Source organism: Anopheles stephensi, chromosome 2 (assembly GCF_013141755.1).
Source record: "Anopheles stephensi strain Indian chromosome 2, UCI_ANSTEP_V1.0, whole genome shotgun sequence".
NCBI lineage: Eukaryota > Metazoa > Arthropoda > Insecta > Diptera > Culicidae > Anopheles > Anopheles stephensi.
Genome location: NC_050202.1, coordinates 85,233,440 through 85,257,114, shown reverse-complemented (window position 1 = coordinate 85,257,114; position 23,675 = coordinate 85,233,440). Strand labels below are relative to the sequence as shown.

Below are 23,675 nucleotides of genomic sequence, written 5' to 3'. Positions count from 1 at the left end.
AATTGAATTTCCCTCTACCTTTCCGGTGGTGCAGTAGAATCAAAACAATCCTTACCGTGTTATCGCTGTCGTCTTTTGATCCATCAAAGAAAAATAAAGGCAACCGACGGATTAGGCGACGAATGCATCCCCAAAAGCACAACACGCACGAATATAAAAGGGGAAAAAGCGAACATTTAATGTCCTTTTCATTTGCAAACTCCATTGTACATTATTTTCCCAATACGCTTCCTTAAGTGCAGCGGACGGTGGACCATTGTGTGACTTGTGGGTGGTGGTCCCCGACATTCGACAGTTTCACCCACCACGACTCAAATCTGCACTCGGTTTTCAACCACGTAAACGGTTCGCTTCGCATTTCGTTAGAGGCTGTCCTATCTGCTTCTTCGGCAGGCGGCCGAACCTTTTCTTTTCACTTTCAATTATACCATCTTCAAACGGTCGACCTTTTTATTCCATTGTAATTCCTGCTCAAATGGTCCATTTTATATCTGCTACCAAGCGCGTCTAGTACGCCCGGGCCCGAGCACCCTTTCGGCATTCGGCGTACACGGCCAACGTCCGTTTGAAGTTTTGCAAACGTGCAGAGCGCCGCCGTCGCCCGGAATATATGCCTGTCATCGTATTCGAGTGGGCCGGCCGGCCGTGTGCCAGGAGCTAGGAGTGTCGTCGGCGTGGTGCATACACATACACATTCAATAGAGAATTCAACGTTTGGCCGATTGGAAACAGGACGATTCAGAGTTTCCTTCAGCCTAGCAAGCCGTCGTTAGCCGAGTGATGGTGGTCCCCTTTCGGTATTTCGTAGTGCATGCAGCAAAATCTTGACACAGAGGGATGGAATCGGCGGAACCGAACCTGTATTGCATTGTTTGAATGGTACAGTGTGGGGCGTAGCAATAGTAGCACGTAGAAGGTTTATATTTTAAACTACTTTACATCATATATTGCATACCTGCAGGCGTAATACTCAAATACGCCAATGCTTTTAAATGAATATTATAGTATAAATATATTCCTATTATTTTCTACCACGCTTACTACAAAGGATCACACTGTCCTCTTCCCCAGTGCGATAGGTGCGTTCCGACCAAAGCCCTTCCCGATCGAACATAAAGACCATCGCCGTGCAACGTAAACGGCGAACGGGAAGCTTTCTGAGGTCCTTGCACATTACACACGCTCCCTACAGCAACGCCGAGGACACACCGAGGACCGAGCGCACAACGAGAAACAAGTACAGAAAAAGCGACCCTTCCATTCCGACGGCCTGTCGGAAACACCCCAATCCCGATTCGATTCGACGAGCGAGCATCGGATAGTGCACGGTGCCAATATTCCACCAAAAACCCACCCTAGGTTTCTGGTGTGATGAAGCTTGGCCCCTGGCGCAAAAGGGAAAACGCTGGATCGTTATGGATGGAATAGAAGAGAAAAAACTCAAACACACACACTTACACACTGTGCTCGCTTGCATAGGCCGAGGGGAACATGTTGAATACTGAATATGGGAAGCACCTGGTTCTGTTGCTATCTCGGTTCGTTTGGTGCCGCCGGGCCGGTGGTCGAAGACGAGCGGCGTTGATTATGTTGGTCGATGCCAACCGACAAATTCGGGCAGATGGGCGCAAATCTGGCCCTGTTAACAATGCAGGCAGGCGGTGGTGGTGATGGTGGTGAGTGTCGCTCGTTGGGTAACGGAATTATCAAACGGCTGCACGAATTCGTTCAAGAGTAGAAATATTTTAAGACATTTTGCTGTACATTACACTAAGTAAAGCATTAGCATTTCTACAAAGCATTCCGTAATTAAATTTCTTTCTAAAACATCTCCTAATTACCTCATTTATTGTACCTTTCTTGCGGCTCTCCATCTCGCACGATCATGCAGACGGTTGTTGTGCGGGCAACCATCATAATTACCAAATTACCTTCCACGTCCCAAAGGAATGCATCCACAGCACAAGACCTGCACAAGACAAATCCCCCCTCTTCACTCGCAAGGGATGCGCGAAAGTCAAAACAAACTCAAACCTTCAACGGAACGGCTCCCTACCCTCTAAACCAGATTCCTTTACCGTCTATGTCAAGGTTATCGTAAAATCAACAACAAAAGTCCACTTGTTCCTTCAGTTTGCTTCAGACCGTCTTGGGAGGATTGCTTGCTTCCTATTCGCGGCGCACCACCACACTCACACACAGACACACTCGATGGAAAGACCGCGAGGGGAAGGGCGAAGGCCAAGAAATGGTGCGGCAGTCTGACAATCCGACCGCAAGGAGAAGTACCGTAAGGTGCAAGGAACTTTGTCTTGCTTCCCCTATTGCGAAGAAAAAGGACTCGTACCAACTTCAAACGAATGAATGAAACGATTACTCTTCGCTCCGTCTTTATCCGTCCCTTTTCGGGGTGTGGATGGTTTCCTTTGAGGTTTCCCTTCTTCGGTGCGTTCCTCGGGGGTAAACCAGCAGTAACTTCGAGCGTCTTTTCACTCTGTTATTGCGTGCAGACGGAAGCAAAGAAATGGCAAACTTTGATCCGATAGTCAGGCAGCAGGAAGCAGGTTCAGGAAGTGGATCAGGAATTTTGTTGGATCTGGTGGCGATGGGCCAGAGTGTTTTTTTTTCTTTTGGTAATGTGAGATGTCTGAGGTGAACGAGCGAGAGTGTTAGATGGCTAGTTGATGGGTGGTACTGAGGATGGCAGAAAGGACAGGGGTAAGTAATTTTTTTTGTTGGTCAAAATCATTTAAAAATGGTTGCTCCATTGTAGTTCGCTGGAATGCGTAACATTACAAGGATATTAAAATGAGGGTAAAGGACACGCCACCAATTTTAAATGGTAATAATTCTTACTTCCTTAATGTAATGCATCTAACGTAATCAATGCATTTGCAATTCAAGTATTCGTTTTTGGAGTCCCAATCCTTTGTCTCCCCCCTTTTTTTGGGCTTGAAAAACAATGCACACTATTAATTCTTTTGTTCCCCCCCAATTAACTTTCAAGCAAGCGAAAGTGGAAAGATTTCAACATACAGAAGCAACGAACCTTAACGGGCGCCTCCGTTTCGAGGCTCGGCTCGTGCCGGCCCTGTTTTTCGGCCGCATCCCTTCTCGTCTCGCCAGCACTCGGTGAATTACTTTAAACTTTGCTGCTATTAATAAGAATGCATTATGCAAGCCGTACCTTGACGCCAAACTAAAACTAATGCTTGCCTCGATACAAATCGTACTTGCATCTGGTACGGCGGCACACACGCGCCGATGCCATGCCAGGATTTGCATCGGAGAAGGGTGTTTTTTTTGTTGGTTTTCTGCTTCTGCTTTTCCTTAACTTTATGTTCGCTCGAAAATGTGGTCGCGTGCCATTAGCCCATTTATGTTTACGGCTTGCTTGCTTTAACACGCCGTTCCAAACCTTCACATACAAACCCGGCCCGCTTGTGTCTCATGTTGTCACCTTTCGTACGCATACGGATAGGCACCAGAGCAAAAAAAAGGGGAAATGCGTCGATTACACTACTACCAACAGCACGGCCTCCGGTGTCTCCGGACGGTCGGGATTTGGCGTGGCCGGCTGTGCGCATGTTCCGTGCGTTGGGCGCGAGGGTTGTGATCGCCTTATGTAAAACGATCCCTCCCGTGATTAAGTCCACATCCGCTCAATGGGCGACATAGCGTCGGTTTTTCGATACTGCACGGGGTGCAGCATGATGCGAACTAAACCCTAAAACGGACGCCGTACGCTCCCCCCGCCACGACACCAGCCGCCCTTCCTTCGCGTCCTCTCGTGAGACGCAGCGTCTGGACGTGTTCTTCAGAATGGGAAATCATGTTCCTTGTAAGACGTGTAAGCAGATATCACCAGCAGGGTCCGTTTCTTTTGTGTGACAGGTTGTTGAAGGTTCCGGCACCTTAAGGTGCAGGCAGGCAAGTACCGGTACGTCGCAAGGTGCTTTGGAATGTTTCGGCCATCCACTTGGAAGGATTGGTAAGGCTTCTTTCCTTTTGTTCCTTGAAATCCACGGTGTGACGAGCAAGCGCACGAGGAAGCATAGTTTCATAGTTATCCGAATATGCGTCCACGTTCGGGTAAATGTTCGCCTTGGGGAAGTGCATCTTGTACCCTTCCGAAGGCTCTCTTGATTCGTACACTGTGGTAAAGAAGAGTTGGCAAGTCGACGAAGAACGCTTCTGACGACAGTTCATTATAAACAGCTGGTTCTAAATGTGTGGTATATGTGGTCAAAAGCACACTAGCGCTAGAACAATATGATTACATGCGTTCGTTCGAATGATTCAAACGAGAGCCTTTCTCCTGGCTTGATAAACCTCACCGTTCTCTATGCAACAAATAGGAAAAGGAAACTGATACTTATCAAACACCTCATTAGGAGTGGAAAAGTTTAAAGTCAGTCCGATCGAGACCCTTTCGCTCGCAGGTAACCTTATCCGTGCAGATGATCGGAACGGCGGTGTCAATGAACCCGCCTAGCTTTCGAGTCGGATCCGGCCTCGGACAGCTGCACGATCCCCGATACTCCCTGGTGATCGGTTTTTGTTTTTCGGTCTAGCGTCAGCGCCCCTTTAGAGAAATACCCGTAGACAAACACCTAGAACCCAGGCGTCGGGAACCGTACCCGGTTGCTTGCTGCGTGTGCTGTCGAATCGGGCCAGGACCGTTCAGGAGGGGTGTATGCGTAAAACAAAACCGGAAAACGCGTCACAGTGGAAGCATTTCACTGTGCTCAGGTAAAGGTGCGTCCTGGCTCCGAGCTATTCGCGAAGCCATAAAGCGTATTGCCACACCAGTGTGTTGATCTTCGTATGTGCCGCGAGGGATCAACGAAGGAATCAATGCACAATCAACATGTGCCTCGATACATGATTCTACCTGAACCAGCATCTTTTCGCTGCGCCTAGACAAGCGGGGTTGTGCAGGACTAGTCCTTTTGTTGGCGATTGGTAAAAGATCGAATTCCGCCAGGCAAGATGTGCAGAACTGGAAACCCCCGGAACGAGCAATGGTGACAAAATAGGATTGCCAAATGGAAACACAAACACGCGCCCGGCTTCGAGCCGAGGTCCCTTTGTTTGTCGATCGATTCGCCGGAAAGTGGTTGATCATGGTTGCACCTGGTAGGATCATTTTCCTATCACTCAGATGCGTTCAAATACGCACCCTTCGAAAGCTCCACTAGCGATTGAACCCTTTTGTGGGATGATGTCCGGTGTGTCGCATTTCTCGGCAACATTTGCGAGGTTCAAAGAATAAGATCAATGACCACTCGTCTTCACCGCGAGCGACAAGCTGCTGGCACACCCATCAGACCGAAATGACCGTTTTTCGTAGAGCACACTCTACACCTGGCCCGGCTTCACTAACCGGCGTGTAAAGCCATCGGTCACCTTTTTCACGGCGGGGCACTTAGCTGGATGAATAATGGAATCGCCGGTCGATGTAGTTCGGTGTGATCGACCCTTTTCGAGCCACAACCGTTGCGAAGGGATGAATGAGTCGACACAAATTTGATTCGTAACACACCCGGCAGCAGCCGCAGCGGCAGCGCTGTATGCCACGTGTTACGATCTCACAGTACCTCCATCGCAGTGCTCAGTGTTTTGGATAGAACCATTTTTCCACCTATTTGACCGTGGCATAAGGTATGGCACCGGCGATACAATGGATCCTTCCTTCAAGATCCTTCCCATCGAGTGGGGGGGGGGGCGTAACGGCCTCCATAAGGAGCGAATCGAATCGACGTAAGCGGTACCGGCTTTTGTGGTACTAAATCAACATTTACCAAGCATTCGGAAACCACTCGGTTCCAGTGATCGAGGAGTTATCGAGGATAGTTGAAGCGGGGGCTTTTTTTAGTTATTCTGGGGAGGTGAAACATTTCACACCTTACCGGACCTTCGAGCGGAGGGAGAGCATAACGCGATTCACCAATAACTGTGTGCCGTTTGGATCTGTTCTTGAAATCTTCATTCCAATGATTAATGGAACAGCAGAACGAGTACCAGCTGATACCGTTTAGGATGTTTGAAGAACAGTGCTCAAGCAACTCGAAATTAAAAACATTAATAAACGCTTTGGCCTTTCATTTTGGTGCAACAGTTCCGTGCCAAGCAGCTCGATTCCAATTCGATTTAAAAACTTCGCCCTGAAACATGCCGTCTGTTACGGGATTTTCCTCAAATACCCAACAATTGCGGTAAGACCAATATGCTGTAAAATTTGTAATATTTTCGGAGTTGTAACATGCAATGGAAAGTTCCAAGTGTTTCATCTTTAATGCTCTATTATTCTTCCTTATTTTTTCCTTCTTTTCGATTTCTTATGAAGAAACTGTACATATCAGCAGAATGAAAGATGCATTTCTTCCTCACAAGAAATTCCGACTGACTCAATGAATGTTAACAATACGGTCTAGCCGTAACAATAATAAATAGCTATTACTTCTTTTTTACATTAACCTCCTCCAGCACAGCCGGTAAGTGTTGCAGTAACTCTTCCTGTGACATATTGTACTGATTGTTGGACCAGATGAGTTTTAGCTTATCCATCACCACACCCAGCTTCGGTCCTTTTGGAGCACCGTTCGCGATAAGGACATTGCCTTTGATCGGGAACTGAGGGATCGGCCAATCGAACAGCTGCTGATAAAGGTCCCGCTTGCCGTGGTACTTGAGCAGTTCGAGAACGTACTCCTTCTTTAGCTTCACGCTGCTAATCGTTTGTAGGCAGAGCTGTTGAAATTGTCTGAAGAAAAGAGAGCGTGACATTAAAATACGTGCACACAATACCCGTAACGCCAACCAAACTTACAGCAAATCCTCGATTGTGGCCGTTTCTTCACGATTTTGCGTTATAAAATAGCATAGCTCTCTTTCATAGACGGTAAACTTTAGCCTCAAATTAAGATTTACCGCATCTTCGGGTGTGTTTAGCAGTGCGGACAGAACAGTGATGGGTTGCAGCTTTGGATCGAACGCGCGCACTTGTTTCGAAACGCGCAAAAACTCTTCCACGTTAGGCTTCTCCGGCAGACCCATGTACGGGGCCAGCTCACAGTTGATCATCGCCTCCGTCAGCTCGATGCCGAAATTTCCGCTCAATATCTTTTTCCATTCTTGCCAAATACGTTCCCCGCTTATCTTTGCAAGCCCGGGCGCATTCTTCGTTATGACGCGCAACGTTTCCTCATCGTGGCGGTTCGGTTCTTCCGCTATACGTCCGTAGAAACGGAAGTAGCGTAATATGCGTAGAAAGTCCTCCTTGATGCGCATATCGGGGTTCCCTACGAATGCTACCCGTCGTTTTTGCAGATCCTCATATCCATAGAAATAGTCGTACAGTGTGCCATCGAATCCTAGGAGCAAATTTCAACCGGCATTACAATCTGTCGCTGTAAGCGTAGCTTATGTAGATGCAACATACCAAGAAACATGGAATTAATGGTTAGATCTCGCCTGTTAGCATCCAGCAACCAGTCGGTGGTGTGAATGACCTCGGCATGCCGTCCATCAGTAACCGCATCGATACGTAGGGTTGTAATCTCAAAGTTTTCTCTGTCGTTTATCCGAGGTGTGATGGTCCCATGCTTTTCGCCGTTCATGTTGATCATCCGAATGTTTTCTTTTGTGAAAATATCCTTCATCTCCGTCGGTGTTGCCGTGGTTGCAATGTCAACGTCTTTCGGGTTCATGTTCATCAGAATATCCCTGGTTAACGAAACAACAACAATTCATCAAGTTCTCCGCATTAGGTCGCGCAGTTAGGAGTTGAATTAGCGCCTTACCGTACCGCTCCACCCGCCACGCGTATTTCATAGTTGTACCGCTTGAACAAAGCTATCAGGTCGTTGAGTTCCTGCGTGAAAATGGAACGAAACTCGGGAGTGTCGATCTTCTTCACCACCGGATCCGGCCGCGCAATTGCACGTGCTTCCATTCTGCGTTGTTCGATGAAATCTTTGAATCGTTCAGCCTTTGTGGAACTGCAACGACACTGGGTAATGGTTAATGGTTGAGAATGGTGGCAACGTGTATTCCTGATAAGTTTTTCGCTACTTACCATGAAACCGTTGCAGTAATAGAATCGTTTCAGAATGGATTTAGTTTGCCGAATAGCGACCATTGTATGTTTTGATGCAAGCGTCAGCTGAAAAGCGTCAAAAATCGCGTTGACAGGTCGTTGCGCTGGTGTTTACCACAGTTCATCTCAAAACCTTTTCGCTTTAAAGGCCTTTTTGATTAATTCGACGCCAAATTTCTGTATAAAAGTGCTTTAAATACAAAATTTAATCTTTGATTCTGTTTCATGCCTCGTTTCTGCTTGATTTATTTCATTAAGTGGTTGTAAATGATAATTGATGAACTTTTATCGGATATTTTATTCTAATGTGCCCGGATGACATGTGTCAATTCACTCGAAGTGGGCCAGCCTGGCCGCCATACAGGTCTGGAATTTTCCTTGCAGCTGCGATTGGCCTTTGTACAGCATTCAGTTTCAACCTGCGAGAAGAACAGAAGTGAAAAGCCCAGCTCCGTTGCCGTGCGATTGAAAAAGTGATTAATATTTAATTTGACCAAGTGCTGAGCGTTAAATAATTGTGTGTTGAGAAAAGTGTTTAATACAGTGAAGGTAAGTTCGATTTTGTTTGGTTATTTCGCCATAAGCCCCTTTTTTCATTGCTAAATGAAGGCAATCCTTGAAACTCGGAAGCGAAAGCTAATTGATGCGTAGCGGAAGGTCATTCATGGTTAAATGAAATTCACATTAAATGCGAAGAAATTCATGATTTTACTAGTAAATACATTGACCATTATCGAATTTAGATAGGATTTGGTTGGATTTGTATCGATTTTCGACAATTGTACCCGATGGCGTCACTTTTTCTTAGGAAGCGAAAATTTTCTTTGTTCTCCATAGCCACAGCCGTCGTGACGCATACAAGATGGCGCCGTGCTGTGGAGCGATAAAATCAACGGATGTATTTCGCGATTGTTCAGGAACTATGAATCATGTTGAGTAATATTCTCATGTCTTGTAACGCTCTAATATGGTTAATTTTGTATGAAGTTTCGCTATATTTGGGAATCATTCCGGGTTTGTTACATCTGAAAACAAAGAAAATCGATAACGGTCAGCTGATGCGGAAGAGCTTAGGGCGCAGCTGTTAACTTGGCGTTGGCAACAGCTTTCTTTGTTCGTTAGTAAAAGTAGGCTATGACGGAATGAAATCGAAAAAAAAAACTTTCGTTGGACTGAATTGCGAACAAAGAGCCCTTCGCAATGCACACTGTTGCTCTCATTTAAAATGGGATTTCTAGTAAAATAAATTGATAAGGGATAATGAGCACAATCGTCTTAGTTGTGCCAACTGTTTGATATTATTAAAATCTAGAAGGAGCTTCTGATTTTCTCGATTAAATTTTCAGTGATTTTTTGTTTTTTTTTTTTGGTGGTGAAGTCCCTTTAAGTATTACTCGAAAACAAACGAAATGTTCATTCGTGTTAAAATAAACTGAATTAATAATATCATTTACGATTATTTGATTGCTTTTGTTTTGCAAATTTACAGGATGCAGATCTTCGTGAAGACGCTGACTGGCAAGACCATCACGCTGGAGGTCGAGCCATCGGACACGATCGAGAACGTGAAGGCTAAGATCCAGGACAAGGAGGGTATTCCTCCAGATCAGCAGCGTTTGATCTTCGCCGGAAAGCAGCTGGAGGATGGTCGTACTCTGTCCGACTACAACATCCAGAAGGAGTCGACCCTTCACTTGGTCCTCCGTCTGCGTGGAGGTATGCAGATCTTCGTGAAGACGCTGACTGGCAAGACCATCACGCTGGAGGTCGAGCCTTCGGACACGATCGAGAACGTGAAGGCTAAGATCCAGGACAAGGAGGGTATTCCTCCAGATCAGCAGCGTTTGATCTTCGCCGGAAAGCAGCTGGAGGATGGTCGTACTCTGTCCGACTACAACATCCAGAAGGAGTCGACCCTTCACTTGGTCCTCCGTCTGCGTGGAGGTATGCAGATCTTCGTGAAGACGCTGACTGGCAAGACCATCACGCTGGAGGTCGAGCCGTCGGACACGATCGAGAACGTGAAGGCTAAGATCCAGGACAAGGAGGGTATTCCTCCAGATCAGCAGCGTTTGATCTTCGCCGGAAAGCAGCTGGAGGATGGTCGTACTCTGTCCGACTACAACATCCAGAAGGAGTCGACCCTTCACTTGGTCCTCCGTCTGCGTGGAGGTATGCAGATCTTCGTGAAGACGCTGACTGGCAAGACCATCACGCTGGAGGTCGAGCCATCGGACACGATCGAGAATGTGAAGGCTAAGATCCAGGACAAGGAGGGTATTCCTCCAGATCAGCAGCGTTTGATCTTCGCCGGAAAGCAGCTGGAGGACGGTCGTACTCTGTCCGACTACAACATCCAGAAGGAGTCGACCCTTCACTTGGTCCTCCGTCTGCGTGGAGGTATGCAGATCTTCGTGAAGACGCTGACTGGCAAGACCATCACGCTGGAGGTCGAGCCGTCGGACACGATCGAGAACGTGAAGGCTAAGATCCAGGACAAGGAGGGTATTCCTCCAGATCAGCAGCGTTTGATCTTCGCCGGAAAGCAGCTGGAGGATGGTCGTACTCTGTCCGACTACAACATCCAGAAGGAGTCGACCCTTCACTTGGTCCTCCGTCTGCGTGGAGGTATGCAGATCTTCGTGAAGACGCTGACTGGCAAGACCATCACGCTGGAGGTCGAGCCTTCGGACACGATCGAGAACGTGAAGGCTAAGATCCAGGACAAGGAGGGTATTCCTCCAGATCAGCAGCGTTTGATCTTCGCCGGAAAGCAGCTGGAGGATGGTCGTACTCTGTCCGACTACAACATCCAGAAGGAGTCGACCCTTCACTTGGTCCTCCGTCTGCGTGGAGGTATGCAGATCTTCGTGAAGACGCTGACTGGCAAGACCATCACGCTGGAGGTCGAGCCGTCGGACACGATCGAGAACGTGAAGGCTAAGATCCAGGACAAGGAGGGTATTCCTCCAGATCAGCAGCGTTTGATCTTCGCCGGAAAGCAGCTGGAGGATGGTCGTACTCTGTCCGACTACAACATCCAGAAGGAGTCGACCCTTCACTTGGTCCTCCGTCTGCGTGGAGGTATGCAGATCTTCGTGAAGACGCTGACTGGCAAGACCATCACGCTGGAGGTCGAGCCTTCGGACACGATCGAGAACGTGAAGGCTAAGATCCAGGACAAGGAGGGTATTCCTCCAGATCAGCAGCGTTTGATCTTCGCCGGAAAGCAGCTGGAGGACGGTCGTACTCTGTCCGACTACAACATCCAGAAGGAGTCGACCCTTCACTTGGTCCTCCGTCTGCGTGGAGGTATGCAGATCTTCGTGAAGACGCTGACTGGCAAAACCATCACGCTGGAGGTCGAGCCGTCGGACACGATCGAGAACGTGAAGGCTAAGATCCAGGACAAGGAGGGTATTCCTCCAGATCAGCAGCGTTTGATCTTCGCCGGAAAGCAGCTGGAGGACGGACGCACCTTGTCCGACTACAACATCCAGAAGGAGTCGACCCTTCACTTGGTTCTTCGACTTCGCGGGGGAAACTGAGTCGAACGAACTGAAACATCGATACGGCTTCATTTTCTTTGCGGGACGTCTAAATTCATCTCACCTCCTAAATTATGTACCTCACCATCTGTTCTGTGTGCTTAATGCAGTTTGATAGAGATTGTATGAGGAAGGATGTGAGAAGTATAGAGATAATTCCAATAAAAGAAGTGGCATGAGTTAGAATTCGACCTTGTTTTATTCTTCGTTTTTCGCCTATAGAAGGTGCAGCCGAAGTATTGAGAATCTCAAGCTTTTCTCTTAAAATTACCGACATTGCCAGACAGGCTTTGAGGAGGTTCCTCATCCTAGTCCTGGGATCCTGCCACACTTATCTGATATTCTATAACTCCTCCGTTTATGACACCTTATGAACATGAAATAGGTTCTCAACCTTTTAATTCATACGCGATTGAATATACACATTTTTCTACAGGGACTATTGTTTATTTGTTCGCACTAGATTGGTTGTCGCAATGCTTCGCGTGCCTCACGCTGTAGGAAGGGTATTCGCTCTGACTCCGGCAGATTGCTCCATATTACAGGAGACACTGCGACCGTAGGAATTCCGAGCGCCTGGATAGTTTTCATATGCAATGCAAATCGGCCTCGTAATCTATTCACGTTGATAGCGTAGCAGCTCTTCGGTAGATACAAGACGGCCACACTGCAAATGGAATAAAGAAGAAGACCATATTGAGCAAACATCCATCATTATACAGCAATAAGCATATTATTTACGCGTACAGTTTGTGCCCCGGTTGTCGTATGTCCTCCAATCGTAGTGGCGAACCTTCCTCGGACGGGCCGCTCATTTTAACCGGGTTACAGTCTGCATCGAAGGCGATCACATGGTCAAGGACGTGACCCTGCTCGGTAACGACCTGCGTGCTCACATACTCTTCACCGCCGAATGCAATCTCAAGCGGTTTCAGCAGCGGATGGTCATTGTTTTGCAACATCAGCATTACCGATTTCTCCACGTACTGTTTGGCCGGGTAAGGGCCTTGGTACTGTCGGCTGTACAGTAACCGCAGCGTTTGGCCCAGCTCAGTCAGCTGCAGATAATCGACCAGCACGTTCCGTGCCATGTTAGCATCCAGCGCCTTTGGGTCCAGCCAGTGTGACAGAAGCTGAGGGTTAAAGATGTCCAGCGAAAGAAGCTCCAGGTTGTAACGTATCCACGGTATCGTCCCGTTCGTGATAGTGGTGTTGCGAGCAATTTCCTCCTTTACCGTTGCCCAATTGCTCGGTCGGTAGTTAGCGTTGGAAAAACCGGCCACGATCGTGATGATTCCGGACGTTGGTACAAGCGACAGTTTGTCAGCTCTCGCAGCTATGTAATCCAACAGGGGAATGTGCAGGAAAGATATTTTGTTCATCTTTTTCAGCACATAGAGCGCATTCAACAACCCAACGTTGTGATCGATGGTGTACTGGGCACACCGCTTCAGGAACGGTTCGTAATAGAACATGGGGTAGTGTTCCAGATTCTTGTCTAGGACCCTTTTCAGCGCATAGTCAATCATCTTGAACGGCAGCTGATCCATGTCCCGCTCCAGGACGGTGAATACATTCTGAAGCAGCTTCTCGTACTGGGGCAGAAACGTATGGAAGCCCGCCAATGCTTTTAAAGCATTAACGGCTTGCTCCGGGGAAAGGTTCGTCCCGTGCAGTGTCAGAGCACTCACAATATTCATCACCGTTCGATCGTTTACTTTGTGCTGTGACACGAACTCGAGCAGGTCTACCAGCTGCTGTACATTTTCATGGTCCAGCTTGTACCCGATCTGTATCTGCAGCAGCATCGGTAGCGCAATCTGTAACGCTTCGATCAGCGGTGTCCGATCGAGCTTTCTCAGGATAAAGCTTAGGAATACGATATGATCCAACGATACGTCGTTGATTTGGTGCCGTATGAGCTGCAACAGTACCGTCATGATTTCACTGTTTGTATGCACCCCGAGAAAGGTTAGAATTTTCAAACACTCCGTCAGATCGTTCATCGCGAAGGTGCGGGATTCGAGCCGAACGTTTTGGCATAGCTCCACAAACCGTGGATGCTTGAGGATCTGGTCGGAACGTAGCGTGCTTTTGCCACTTTTATGCAGCTCGAACAGTGTTTTCAGTGCGGGCAAGGTGTACACGTGACGATCCTGCTTTGTGCGACTGATTGTGGGAAGAAATTCCAACACCTCCTTTGCGTCGGTGGCGGATTTGAGCAGACCGAAGTAGGAAGAACCATCACTGGGCTGCAATTCCTTACCGGCGGTTACACAGTACAAACGTCCTATGCTTCGATGTAGGCCAACAAACCGAAAGAGTGAACTATTTCGAAGCATGCTCAAACAGGAGACTAGAATAAAGCGGGATCTATTAGATAATAGTTATATGGCTTGCAAGGCTTACGGCGAGTCCTGAGCTTGACCGTCGTCGTTTTTTTTTTTTGTTTGTTGGTGTAACGCATGTATTTTGGTAATCAAAACAAAGGGCTGCTGCATGTTGATCATATGCAATCTGTCAAACAAGGATGATTTGACAACATTGACAGTGCAGCCAGCTGGGTCGATTGGCAGTGGGACAGCAAAAAGTTGTAGCTTTCCGAACCGAACACTAGGTGGCGCTAGTGGTAGTGTTCTCAAAATTATTTCATTTGCATCAGATTTGAATGAAAAATAACATATTTATCGATGTTAAAAATAAACAAATAAAATTAAATTAATTTTTTTGTTTGTGTTTTGAGTATTGCCCAAGGAGATGACACAATCTGGGTGTGATTTGTTTCGATCCACTCTCGCTACCCTGTGATTGCGCTGGTAAATGTCTTCCGGAATGGCAACACTGCTAATGTCACCAATACAACTGACGGGAATGCTACAAACTTTGCTGTGGAAAAATGTCGAACGTAATGACTGTTCAGAACGAGCGAGAGAGAACTTAAGTTTTGTCATTTCGCGAATGCACAAACGGTAGATTAGTTGTGTGTTTGTTCCAGCAGCAAAGTCCCTCCAGCCACTAATTTGTCCAGTCATTGCGTGCGTAGTGCATTTCGCTCCATGCAGAGCAACGGCGAACATTTAAGAGCTCTGTCTGTCCCTGCTGGGACCGTAGTGTTTCGTGGTACACTTCCTGCATGTTGTGGATGTGTTGGAGGTGAAATTCATAGCGACATCGAAATAGTTTAAAGCGCAATAATTGGTGCACCGTCCGAAAGCACACATCTGGCGCAAACGTTACAACGATACACACGGCAGAGGTCACTGACGAACGCTTCGGATTTAGCATAAATTAGAGATTCAATCGAAGGTTGCGTCGGAGACAAGACGAAACCCCGGAAGAACAATAGGTTGCTGTGTTCACGTGCATCATAACAACGAAGACGGACAGCTTTCACCATTTGGACGTCGTCACCGAAACGCAAGCACCCAACAACAGCACGGAACTGCATCGGGCAACGATCGAACGATGGCACAGTCACTGTCGACGGAGGCATGCTCCTCGCTGAGCACGCTGGCAGAGACGGAAACTGCCGTGTCGAACGTGGCGGACGATGAGAGTAGCGACGGCATCGAACAGAGTCGACCGAAGCGAAACGAGCGTCACGAGAAGCTCGGCTTCAAGCCACAGAAGGAACTGTTTTGCAACAAATTTCTTCCCTACGCGGACAAGCTGGACGATGAATCACAGGCCAACCTGGAAAGTATCAAGAACAATCTCGGCAAGGTGGTGGCAATGCGCGAGATGGGCCCGGCGGTCATGATGTGCATCCGGAACCTGGTGACGTAAGTGGGGAACCGACGAACGAAGTTGGGGAGAAGTTTGTATCGGTGGCAATTGCTATTTCTGGCGCTTTGTTATTACAGCTACATCAAACTGTACGGTATGAAGTTTTCCAAAGAGGACCACGTAAAGTTTGTGCAGCTGCTGCTGGAAATGCTGGTCATTCCCAAGCTGGACCCCGATGCAATCAACAAAATCAGCGAAGCAATATTCTTTCTCCTTCGGTATGTTTGGTCTGTTTGAACTCTGCTCGTCGACTAACCGGTCACTGTTTTTTTAGGAAGCGCGAATGGCTCAGTACCGAAGATTTGCAGATCGAATGGAGACCGCTGTACGATCTGTTCCATCTGCTGGTGTCACGGCTGAGCAAGAAAGGCGAACTGTTCAACACCACAACGTAAGTAAGCGCGCTTGCACGGCCTTCTCCTTCTACTCCTAGCGTGGGATCTCTTGTACGTTTCGTGGTGCGATGTCAAAGTCCTGTACGGTTCGGGTTCCGCCCATACGTTTTCGGGTTAGTAAAGCCGTTCCTCCGTTTGCGTATCTGCAGGAAGAACGAAAACGAAAACACTGTGTCACCGCTGGCAATGTTGCTTGAAGCCGCCGCCGAGAGGATGGGCTACGAGGTGTCGACCGTGGCTCAGTACCTCGGCATCGAGATGGACGCGGATGGACTGCAAAAATCGTAAATCGTTTAGCATTTATACCGTGTTTCGCAATCCTCACTACCACCACCATCCCTTCGTTCCATCGTTGTGTCGCGTGTTTGCTTGCGCTTGGGCTAGAGCATTCGGAATGTGGCGTGGTATATACCTTGGGCCTGTCTTTCCTTGTCTCTTGCCTGTACTTCCTCAATCGGTATCGAATGGTGTAACAGCTCTTTCGGTGGTGTGTGGTGGCCTTAAGTGTCTACTGAATAGTGTAGCGATTTGGGGAGCAAGTTACTCGGTTACTTCTCACGAAGCTGTTGTGGTGGAGAGCCTGTCCGGAATGTGTCCTTAACGGATGTAGTTTCATCGCGCATCGTTGCTTGGGAAGGAGCGAGAACGTGTTTTCCTCTTCATAATCATGGTAGTTTGAATCATCCATATCGCACACTAGAGACCGGGTACATTAGCCTGAGTGTTTCCTTTTTGGAGTAGGGTGAGGAATTCATTTACAGAAAAACCATGAACTGGTTACACGCACGACACTGCAATAACGGTATGCATTAAAAGAAAAATGGACTATTTTTTTGGATGGCGAAGAAAAGAAAGCTGACAGCTACGTCTTCTGATGTGATCGAACTTGACTGTCGGAATAACCAACCAGCGATCAGCAGATTCTTTGGCACCGACCTATAAGGAGGGGAGTTCAAGTAGCGTCGAATGTTGGAAAAAATGACTTTAAAATTTCAGAAATCAGAATTTCCCTCCCAATTTTTAAAACCTATTCGAAGATTGACTTTTTTTTATTATCGTTGGTTGCTTATAATTTACGGGTCATCTTACCCCGGATCTTTTCACTATTTGCACAGCTGTTGAATCATTAAAATCAGTCGCTTCTTAAAATGCATACGTTGGAACAGAATCACCACATGCCAAGTTTCGTTTCATAATAATACACTTAGAAACCCATTTCGCAAGAGAGCAAAAGTATTCTGGTGTGCGTGGTTCGCTTTGTTTATGGTAAAATAATTTATCCCGGCTGTTGTGTGGTTGTCCCACGTGGCAGTTTTGAGCTGTACACCACTTCCAGTAAAGAATAACAACGTTTACAATGTTCTGTTTCACTTCCCAGAGCCATGGAAGGCAATCTGCAGTGTGCGATACAAGTGTGCACTCCGTAAGTATGCTTCGCCCTACCGCATCCGTTGCACTATCGATGCATAATGCCCTTTCGCTCTCTTGCCATGCCCGTGCGTAGGTACTTTCGCCCTTCGGCCACGCAGGAAATTTTGGACGAGCTGCTGCCGAAGCTACAGCCGCTCGACAATGGCAGCGGGTGTGACGTGATCACCATACTGAACATCTTTCTCAACTACGAGCAAGGGTACGAGCTGTGGTTCGATAAGTTCATGTCGATCTGGAACGGATACCACAATCCACCGTGGGCGGGCGATTTCATGACGATGTACGCGGTCGTTGGCCAGAAGAACGTTGGCCACATCGACTGGGAACCTTACATTGCGACCATGTTTGCGCGCATCACGCGCTCGATCAACTTTCCCGTCAACTATCGCAACACGAAGGGCGGCCGAACGAACGGGATCCCGCCGGATGCCGTTGCGACGTGGATTGTGTCAGCGCTCGGACCGCGCAGCAGCGCACAGCAGTATCTCAACACGTTCATGTCCACGATCGAATCGTACCTGCATCCGGCCAACTCGGGCAAGTGGGTTAAGATGTTGGGCGACCTGCTGACGCTGCTGCCGCGTTTCTTCATCGATCGGCTCGTGATTGAGCGGTACCGGAAGGGCCACCATATACGGCCGATCCCGAACGAGCACAAGCTTACCGAGGAATGCATTACGGCGTTCGTGGAGTGCATGAAGCCGGTCGCGCTGCAGGCAATGTACTCGCGCCTCAACACGCAGGAAGTTGGGAAAGTATTCCAATGTCTGGCCGATCTTCGCCCGGCGCTGATCATTCCGAGCATCATCGAGCGGGTGTACACGAGCCTGGATTCGCTGACGGAACCGCGCAAGCTAACCGCGGCCCTGCATGGGCTGATCGGTGTGTCGCGAGCACTCGTTTCCGGCCACAAGGGCTACACCGAGGGGCGAACGCACGTGATACCGCTGTTTCTGGCCACGCTGCCCGGTATCGATGGGAACGATCAGATGAAAACGGGCAGCACGTTCCACTTCCTGACGTCGGTCGCTTTCCTCATACCGATCATCGATTGCTCGCAGGCGGGCCAGTACCACACCAATCTGACCGATGACGAGCGGCTGCTGTGCGAGCAGACGGCGGACTTTAGCGACTTTACGCTGCAGTATCTCGATCGGCTGTTTTTGCTGATCGAGAACAGCTCCACGAACAACGTGCGCATGGAACAGTCCGATCTGGATACGGCACGATCGAAGGCGGAATCGCTGCTGGAGCCGATGGTGCAAACCTGCACGCACGGCATCATGGGCCAGGCGTCGGAACCGATCGTAGCGGCCGCAGCAAAGAAGGTGATGGAGTTTGTGCAGACGCGCCTGTTCGAGCCGAACGTTGCGGGTCAGCTGGTGGGTTGTCTGGTGCGGCTGTTCGCTCGCATCCACGGCAAGGAAGTGTTGCGCGTGCTGCTGCCCCACGTGCTTCGGCTGATTGAAGAGTACATGGCCGAGCACGAGAATGTGGAAGCGCTCGAGAAGCACAACGACGAGATGCTGTACTATCTGGTGCTGTTACTGAATCTGGTGCGGGGCGATCCGCAAATCGTGCGGCACTATGTGGACGATCTGCTGCCGACGTTCGACCGTTTGGCACGGTTTAAATGCAAGCGTGTGTCACGCTACCTGGCACAGATTATCGGTAACATGATGAACAACATGTCGACGCTGCAAACCATGGACGTGCGCAACAGTCCCGACTGCTTCACGAAACCCCTGTCCGAGGTGGTGCCGGTGAAGCGCTGGGGCGAAAAGATGGCGCCCGACAGTAAGATCGAGTGGCGCATACCGGACGAAGGGGCCCGGTTGGTGTGTGAGCGCATAATACACCGCTATCTGCCGAAGCTGCTCGAAAAGCTGGACCGGCATAGTGCGGGCGAGGTGACGCTGCCGCGGGAAGAGCTGCACGTAGGCATGATGATGCTACAGTCACTGATCCGCTGCCACAACTTTCTGCCCAACTGGACGGACGAGGAACCGATCGAGCTGTTCGAGTCGTGCGTGGACGTGAAGGAGCTACAGCTGAGCGTAACGCTCGGCCTCGAAGCGCTGGAAATTCACATGCCAAACGGGGAGAATGTGCGAAAGGCGATCATCCGGACGGTCATGCGCCTGCAGGATCGAATGCAGGCGGTGTCGGAGGATGACACGCAAACGCTCAAATCGATGATTGCGCTGTACGAGAAGGTGCTGCATCGTAAGCACCCGAACGGATCGTACGAAATGCAGCTGAAAACGTTCAACAGCACCAAGCGGTTCCAGACGTACCAGTTGACGCGCTGCAAGCGGGACGTGCGGGCGGTCGTGGTGACGCGCGTCATTATTCAGCAGGATTGCAGGGACGAGATGAAGCTGCCGTACTTCACTGCCACGCATCTGCAGGTGATGAAGAAGCTGCTGGAGCTGTCCGTGTCCTACTACTCGACGGTGCGCATCGATGCGCAGGCCAAGCTGCACGACATGCTGTATCTGTTCCCGTACGCCTATCCACTGCTGACGGACCGCATTGTGGAATGTTTGCAGCTGGACTCCAATACGCATCACGAGCAGTTTAAGGGTATCCTGTGTCTGCTGTTCATAAAGCGCCGAGGCCGCTTGATCACGCAAAACAACTGGGGTTATCTGGCGCGCGTATGGCCGGCCCTGTTGCGTTCGAAGCTGTCGGAGAAAAATTCCATCGTCAGTCTGGTGGATGGGTTGAAGAAGATGATCGATGGCCAATCGCCGACCTATCTGCTGGAGGTGGACATCGGCGAGAAGGTGGTGGAACGAGCGCTTGCCCTGCGCACCCGGGCAGATGAGCTGGATCTGGAGGCCGGCAAGCGGGCACGCGAGCGCGAGAACAAGCGCAATATGGCGTTGTTCCAACAGTTGGTCGGGGAGATTGTGCAGACGGTCGAAACGAGCAAGCTGCACCTTCGCTATCACTATCTCGCGTCGGTGATGCTCATCAACTTGTGCCACCCGTACGCGGAGCACCCGCCCTCGGTGACGAACCTGGCAGTGCACCATCTTATCCACGATTCGGTGATCGAGCGAAAGCTGGCCATCCAGCTGATGCTAGGCATCTTCCGGCAGCAGAAACGGTCCCAGAAAAAGGTCGTCATGAATCCGCTCGAAATCGTGGCCCGGTTGGAGGGGAAGGATCCGTCCGCGGTTGCCGCAAACCCGGGCTCGAACGTTGCACCCGGCTATCGGGATGATAACCTGTGGCTGCAGTACGATGTGGCGAAGGTGCCGAAAAGCCAGGCAGAGTGGGACGAGCCGCGGTACATGTACACGTCCGAGGGTTGTTTCGGCTGGACGAAGGGTTTCAAGGTGTACGCACCGAGCGCGGAGCAACCGAAGCTGAACCGCACGGTGGACGAGCTGAACGAGCACGAGCGCACGATATTCGAGTTTTTTGACCAGCAGGAAAACGTCGACACGCTGATGCGGTTCTGGTCGCTCGAAGAGAAAAAAGGCCGGGATGAGTTTAGCAGTACGCGCATGCTGCTGATCAAGATGGTGATGAAGATGTTTGGCGATCGGTTGCTGGATCGCTTCCTGTCCCACATGAAGCGGCTGATAGAGGACAAGGCGACCGAGGGCAATCATCGGTGCGCGGTCGAGGTGATGACGGGCATTATGCGGGGGGCCAAACACTGGACGTACGAGATGACGCGCGATATGTACGCCCGGATGGTGCCACTGATACGGCTGGGCATGCAAAACGTCACGGTCGACACGGACGTGTACTGGGGCATGTGCTTCGCCACGGCGGCACAGTCGATGGACCCGTCGAAGCAGTACTGGCTGCACGAGGTGCTGATGGAGGATCCGCTGCAGGACGCAAACAGCTTCAGCGACTGCAACCGGCTGTACTGCTTGCAGGGTGCCTTCAACCAGCACGTGTGGCGGATGGCGAGTGTGGCCCACCGGCTGCTGGACTACCTGAAGCCCCATCTGGACCATCCGTTCCAGAGTTTGCGCGAGCGGCTGGGCAACACGCTGATAAACATCTTCGAGGCCGACCTTCGGTTCGAGGGATACGAGTCGAAGCTGGTTTCACCGCAGCGTAGCGAAATGTTTGCCTACGTCATGCCAAAGCTTGCCATCCTGCTGCAGAAAGATCCCGAACCGCCGAAACCGAAGGCGGAGAAGCGGGAGGAGCTGATGGAGGTGGAGGGAGCGGGAACAAGCTCACCGCAACAGGAAGACAGTGAATATGTGAAAGCGGTCCGTTTGTTTAAAACAGGTAAGTGCTGGTGCGTCCAGTGCCGAAGCCTGGCGAGTAGAATTTCAAGTATGTTGTGTTATTCGTTACCTTCGATCTACTCTCACAGTTGCACACTGGGTCACGTACACCATCCATCGGTACTCGAACGGTAACGAAAATGAGTACTTCGAGCTGCTGCCGATTGCCTGCCGCCTGGAGCGATCCGAGCACGACCAGGAGCTGAGCGAAATCTGCACCCTACTGTTGGCCTTCATATCACAAGCGTTAACACTGCCAAACTGCATGGACGTCGCACTGGCCAAGATCGACGAGGTGTCGAAGATGTCATTCTGGTCGGCCCGCCGTGCCGTGATCGATGTGCTGCAGGTGCAGGTCTTCTACAACATGACCATCATTCTTAGCCGGCCCGAATGGAAGGCGAAGGTGCAGGAGATCGTGCTCCGCCTGCTGGAGGACAGTGTGGTCGAGGTGCGCGAGAAGGCGGCGGAGGTGCTGTGCGGTCTGGTGCACTGTTCATTCCTAACGGCCACCGAGGAGCTGCTGGAGCTGTTTAAGCGCAAATGTCGCACGAAAATCATCCGCTCCAAACGAGTCCGGGTCGATACGAGCTGCTCGAGCGAGGTGGCTAAAAATGAAAAGTAAGTACCACGGGGAGGAGGGCTTTTGAGGTTGTTTAGTGGATAGTGAGCCTCTTCTATTTGCTCGATTTTCTTTTACAGTGCGGAAGCAAATGCCGTCCTAGCTAGGCATACCGGTGTGCTGGGACTGTGTGCCTTTATTTCCGCCTACCCATACGAAGTGCCTGAGTTTGTACCGAACGTGTTTGAGCATCTCGGTGCACATCTGAACGATCCCCAACCGATACCGGTAAGATGATCGGCGTGACGCGCCTTACATCGGATGGTTTCTTTAGCGATTTATTTATTGTTTATTGCTTTCCTTCGCTCACCGCAGGCCACCATTCGGAAAACGATGGGCGACTTTAAGCGCACCCATCACGATAACTGGGAAGTGCATCAGCTAAAGTTCACGGAAGATCAGTTAGCCGTACTGAGCGATCTTACCATCGCTCCTTCGTATTACGCATAAACAAACACACACACACACACACACACAAACACAAGCACACTCGGACGTGTGCAATCCGTTTTTCTCCCTTTTATCTGCAACTGTTTCGAAAGTTAGTTATATTATTTCATTTATAGTTAAGGAAATATGGAATGTTACGTAGCTTTCCGTTGATTTCGCTCGGTAACTGTAACTCCCCATGGATTCGAGGAATTGTGGGTAGGAATAGTTCATGCCCGGGGCCAATATGGAAATGGCTGCCAGACAAGCCAAGCGGCTGTACGTTAGCCACCGCTTGACCAACGCTGGCAACGATCGTACAGCCCAACATGCAACAAAGGTAGAAGAAACTATTCCAACCTTCAACACACACACACGCACCCGTTCTTCTAGTTACGTGCGCAAACCCCATTTTCTTAACCGTAGCATGTAGCAAACGGGGCTGGGCTTTTACAGGGTTATTAATCATTCAATTAATATCCCGCACATCGTTTTAAGTTTCGTTGGTGTAATATCATAATATTGGTTTATGAATAGTATAGCGATGGAGTGGAATGTGGAGCGCGGGAAGGCGATGTGAACTGTGAAGACAACTGTGTGGTGATGGTGAACATGTATAGCGATGTTCAATAAATAAACAGTGAATTCGAATGCAGCGATGTTACGATGAAAAGGGCAGCAGCTTTCACTTAAGGCGACACGGTTTATTGTGGGCTGGTGTGAAGAGTTACCTCCGAACAGATGAAGAGAAAATTCCAGAACAGGACGTGGCGTGTTAAAGGCGTGTCTTGGTGGCAATTCGGTAAGTGATACCCCTATGACAACTCACCTTCTTTTTTGACTTAACGACCTCTTCGTAGGGTCATGTTAAAATTTTCTTCCTTACTAGACTTAATGATTAACAGACAAACACTGATTTACGCAGGGGGAGGTACAGATAGGTGACCGCACCTTCGAATTCGTGTTCAAAATTTCACCTATCTGGGGTCAAAAGTCAGCCCACCGACAACAACATTGATGTTGAGTTACGCGCAAGGGTGCTGGCTGCCAACCGGTCATACTACAGCCTGAGGAAACTTCTCCACTCTAAATACCTGT

At 49.5% G+C, this 23,675-nt stretch overlaps 4 protein-coding genes across 7 annotated transcripts; 2 read left to right on the top strand and 2 right to left on the bottom strand.

Moving 5' to 3' along the window:
- Positions 1–6,268: 6,268 nt before the first annotated feature.
- On the bottom strand, positions 6,269–8,216 carry LOC118504219 (CCA tRNA nucleotidyltransferase 1, mitochondrial). Of its 2 annotated transcripts, none has more exons than XM_036038426.1 (5): positions 8,081–8,186; positions 7,806–8,003; positions 7,445–7,728; positions 6,833–7,376; positions 6,269–6,766 (listed from the first exon to the last, which is right to left on the bottom strand). In XM_036038426.1, the coding sequence occupies exons 2-5, from the start codon at positions 7,955–7,957 to the stop codon at positions 6,460–6,462; spliced, it is 1,287 nt and encodes a 428-aa protein (XP_035894319.1). In that variant the 5' UTR covers positions 7,958–8,003; positions 8,081–8,186; the 3' UTR covers positions 6,269–6,459. The 2 variants fall into 2 exon arrangements, with proteins under 2 accessions (XP_035894319.1, XP_035894318.1); XM_036038425.1 differs by having other exon boundaries at positions 6,282–6,766; positions 7,806–8,014; positions 8,081–8,216.
- Positions 8,217–8,442: 226 nt separating this feature from the next.
- Positions 8,443–11,835, top strand: LOC118504217 (polyubiquitin-C). Its single transcript, XM_036038423.1, has 2 exons — positions 8,443–8,650; positions 9,591–11,835. The coding sequence occupies exon 2, from the start codon at positions 9,592–9,594 to the stop codon at positions 11,647–11,649; it is 2,058 nt and encodes a 685-aa protein (XP_035894316.1). The 5' UTR covers positions 8,443–8,650; position 9,591; the 3' UTR covers positions 11,650–11,835.
- A 239-nt stretch (positions 11,836–12,074) lies between these two features.
- On the bottom strand, positions 12,075–14,176 carry LOC118504218. Its single transcript, XM_036038424.1, has 2 exons — positions 12,397–14,176; positions 12,075–12,316 (listed from the first exon to the last, which is right to left on the bottom strand). The coding sequence occupies exons 1-2, from the start codon at positions 13,989–13,991 to the stop codon at positions 12,109–12,111; spliced, it is 1,803 nt and encodes a 600-aa protein (XP_035894317.1). The 5' UTR covers positions 13,992–14,176; the 3' UTR covers positions 12,075–12,108.
- A 344-nt stretch (positions 14,177–14,520) lies between these two features.
- Positions 14,521–23,250, top strand: LOC118504216 (proteasome activator complex subunit 4A-like). 3 transcript variants are annotated; one of them, XM_036038420.1, is made up of 10 exons: positions 14,521–14,802; positions 14,932–15,431; positions 15,513–15,653; positions 15,710–15,826; positions 15,980–16,114; positions 17,209–17,253; positions 17,335–21,527; positions 21,616–22,147; positions 22,229–22,376; positions 22,464–23,250. In XM_036038420.1, exons 2-10 carry the CDS (start codon positions 15,115–15,117, stop codon positions 22,596–22,598), a joined length of 5,763 nt encoding a protein of 1,920 aa, XP_035894313.1. In that variant the 5' UTR covers positions 14,521–14,802; positions 14,932–15,114; the 3' UTR covers positions 22,599–23,250. The 3 variants fall into 3 exon arrangements, with proteins under 3 accessions (XP_035894313.1, XP_035894312.1, XP_035894315.1); XM_036038419.1 differs by having other exon boundaries at positions 14,521–15,431; XM_036038422.1 differs by lacking the exon at positions 15,980–16,114 and having other exon boundaries at positions 14,522–15,431.
- The last annotated feature ends 425 nt before the right edge of the window (positions 23,251–23,675 follow it).

Excerpts from the sequence above, each read along its gene's own strand:
- LOC118504219 (XM_036038425.1), bottom strand. The coding sequence starts at position 8,143 with ATGGTCGCTATTCGGCAAACTAAATCCATTCTGAAACGATTCTATTAC. Across the intron at positions 8,015-8,080 it reads ATTACTGCAACGGTTTCATG|TGTCGTTGCAGTTCCACAAA; the intron begins GTAAGTAGCGAA and ends ACCATTACCCAG. Across the intron at positions 7,377-7,444 it reads CATTAATTCCATGTTTCTTG|GATTCGATGGCACACTGTAC; the intron begins GTATGTTGCATC and ends ATTTGCTCCTAG.
- LOC118504217 (XM_036038423.1), top strand. The coding sequence starts at position 9,592 with ATGCAGATCTTCGTGAAGACGCTGACTGGCAAGACCATCACGCTGGAG.
- LOC118504218 (XM_036038424.1), bottom strand. The coding sequence starts at position 13,991 with ATGCTTCGAAATAGTTCACTCTTTCGGTTTGTTGGCCTACATCGAAGC. Across the intron at positions 12,317-12,396 it reads CGACAACCGGGGCACAAACT|TGTGGCCGTCTTGTATCTAC; the intron begins GTACGCGTAAAT and ends TTCCATTTGCAG.
- LOC118504216 (XM_036038420.1), top strand. The coding sequence starts at position 15,115 with ATGGCACAGTCACTGTCGACGGAGGCATGCTCCTCGCTGAGCACGCTG. Across the intron at positions 15,827-15,979 it reads GAACTGTTCAACACCACAAC|GAAGAACGAAAACGAAAACA; the intron begins GTAAGTAAGCGC and ends GCGTATCTGCAG. Across the intron at positions 22,377-22,463 it reads ACGATCCCCAACCGATACCG|GCCACCATTCGGAAAACGAT; the intron begins GTAAGATGATCG and ends CGCTCACCGCAG.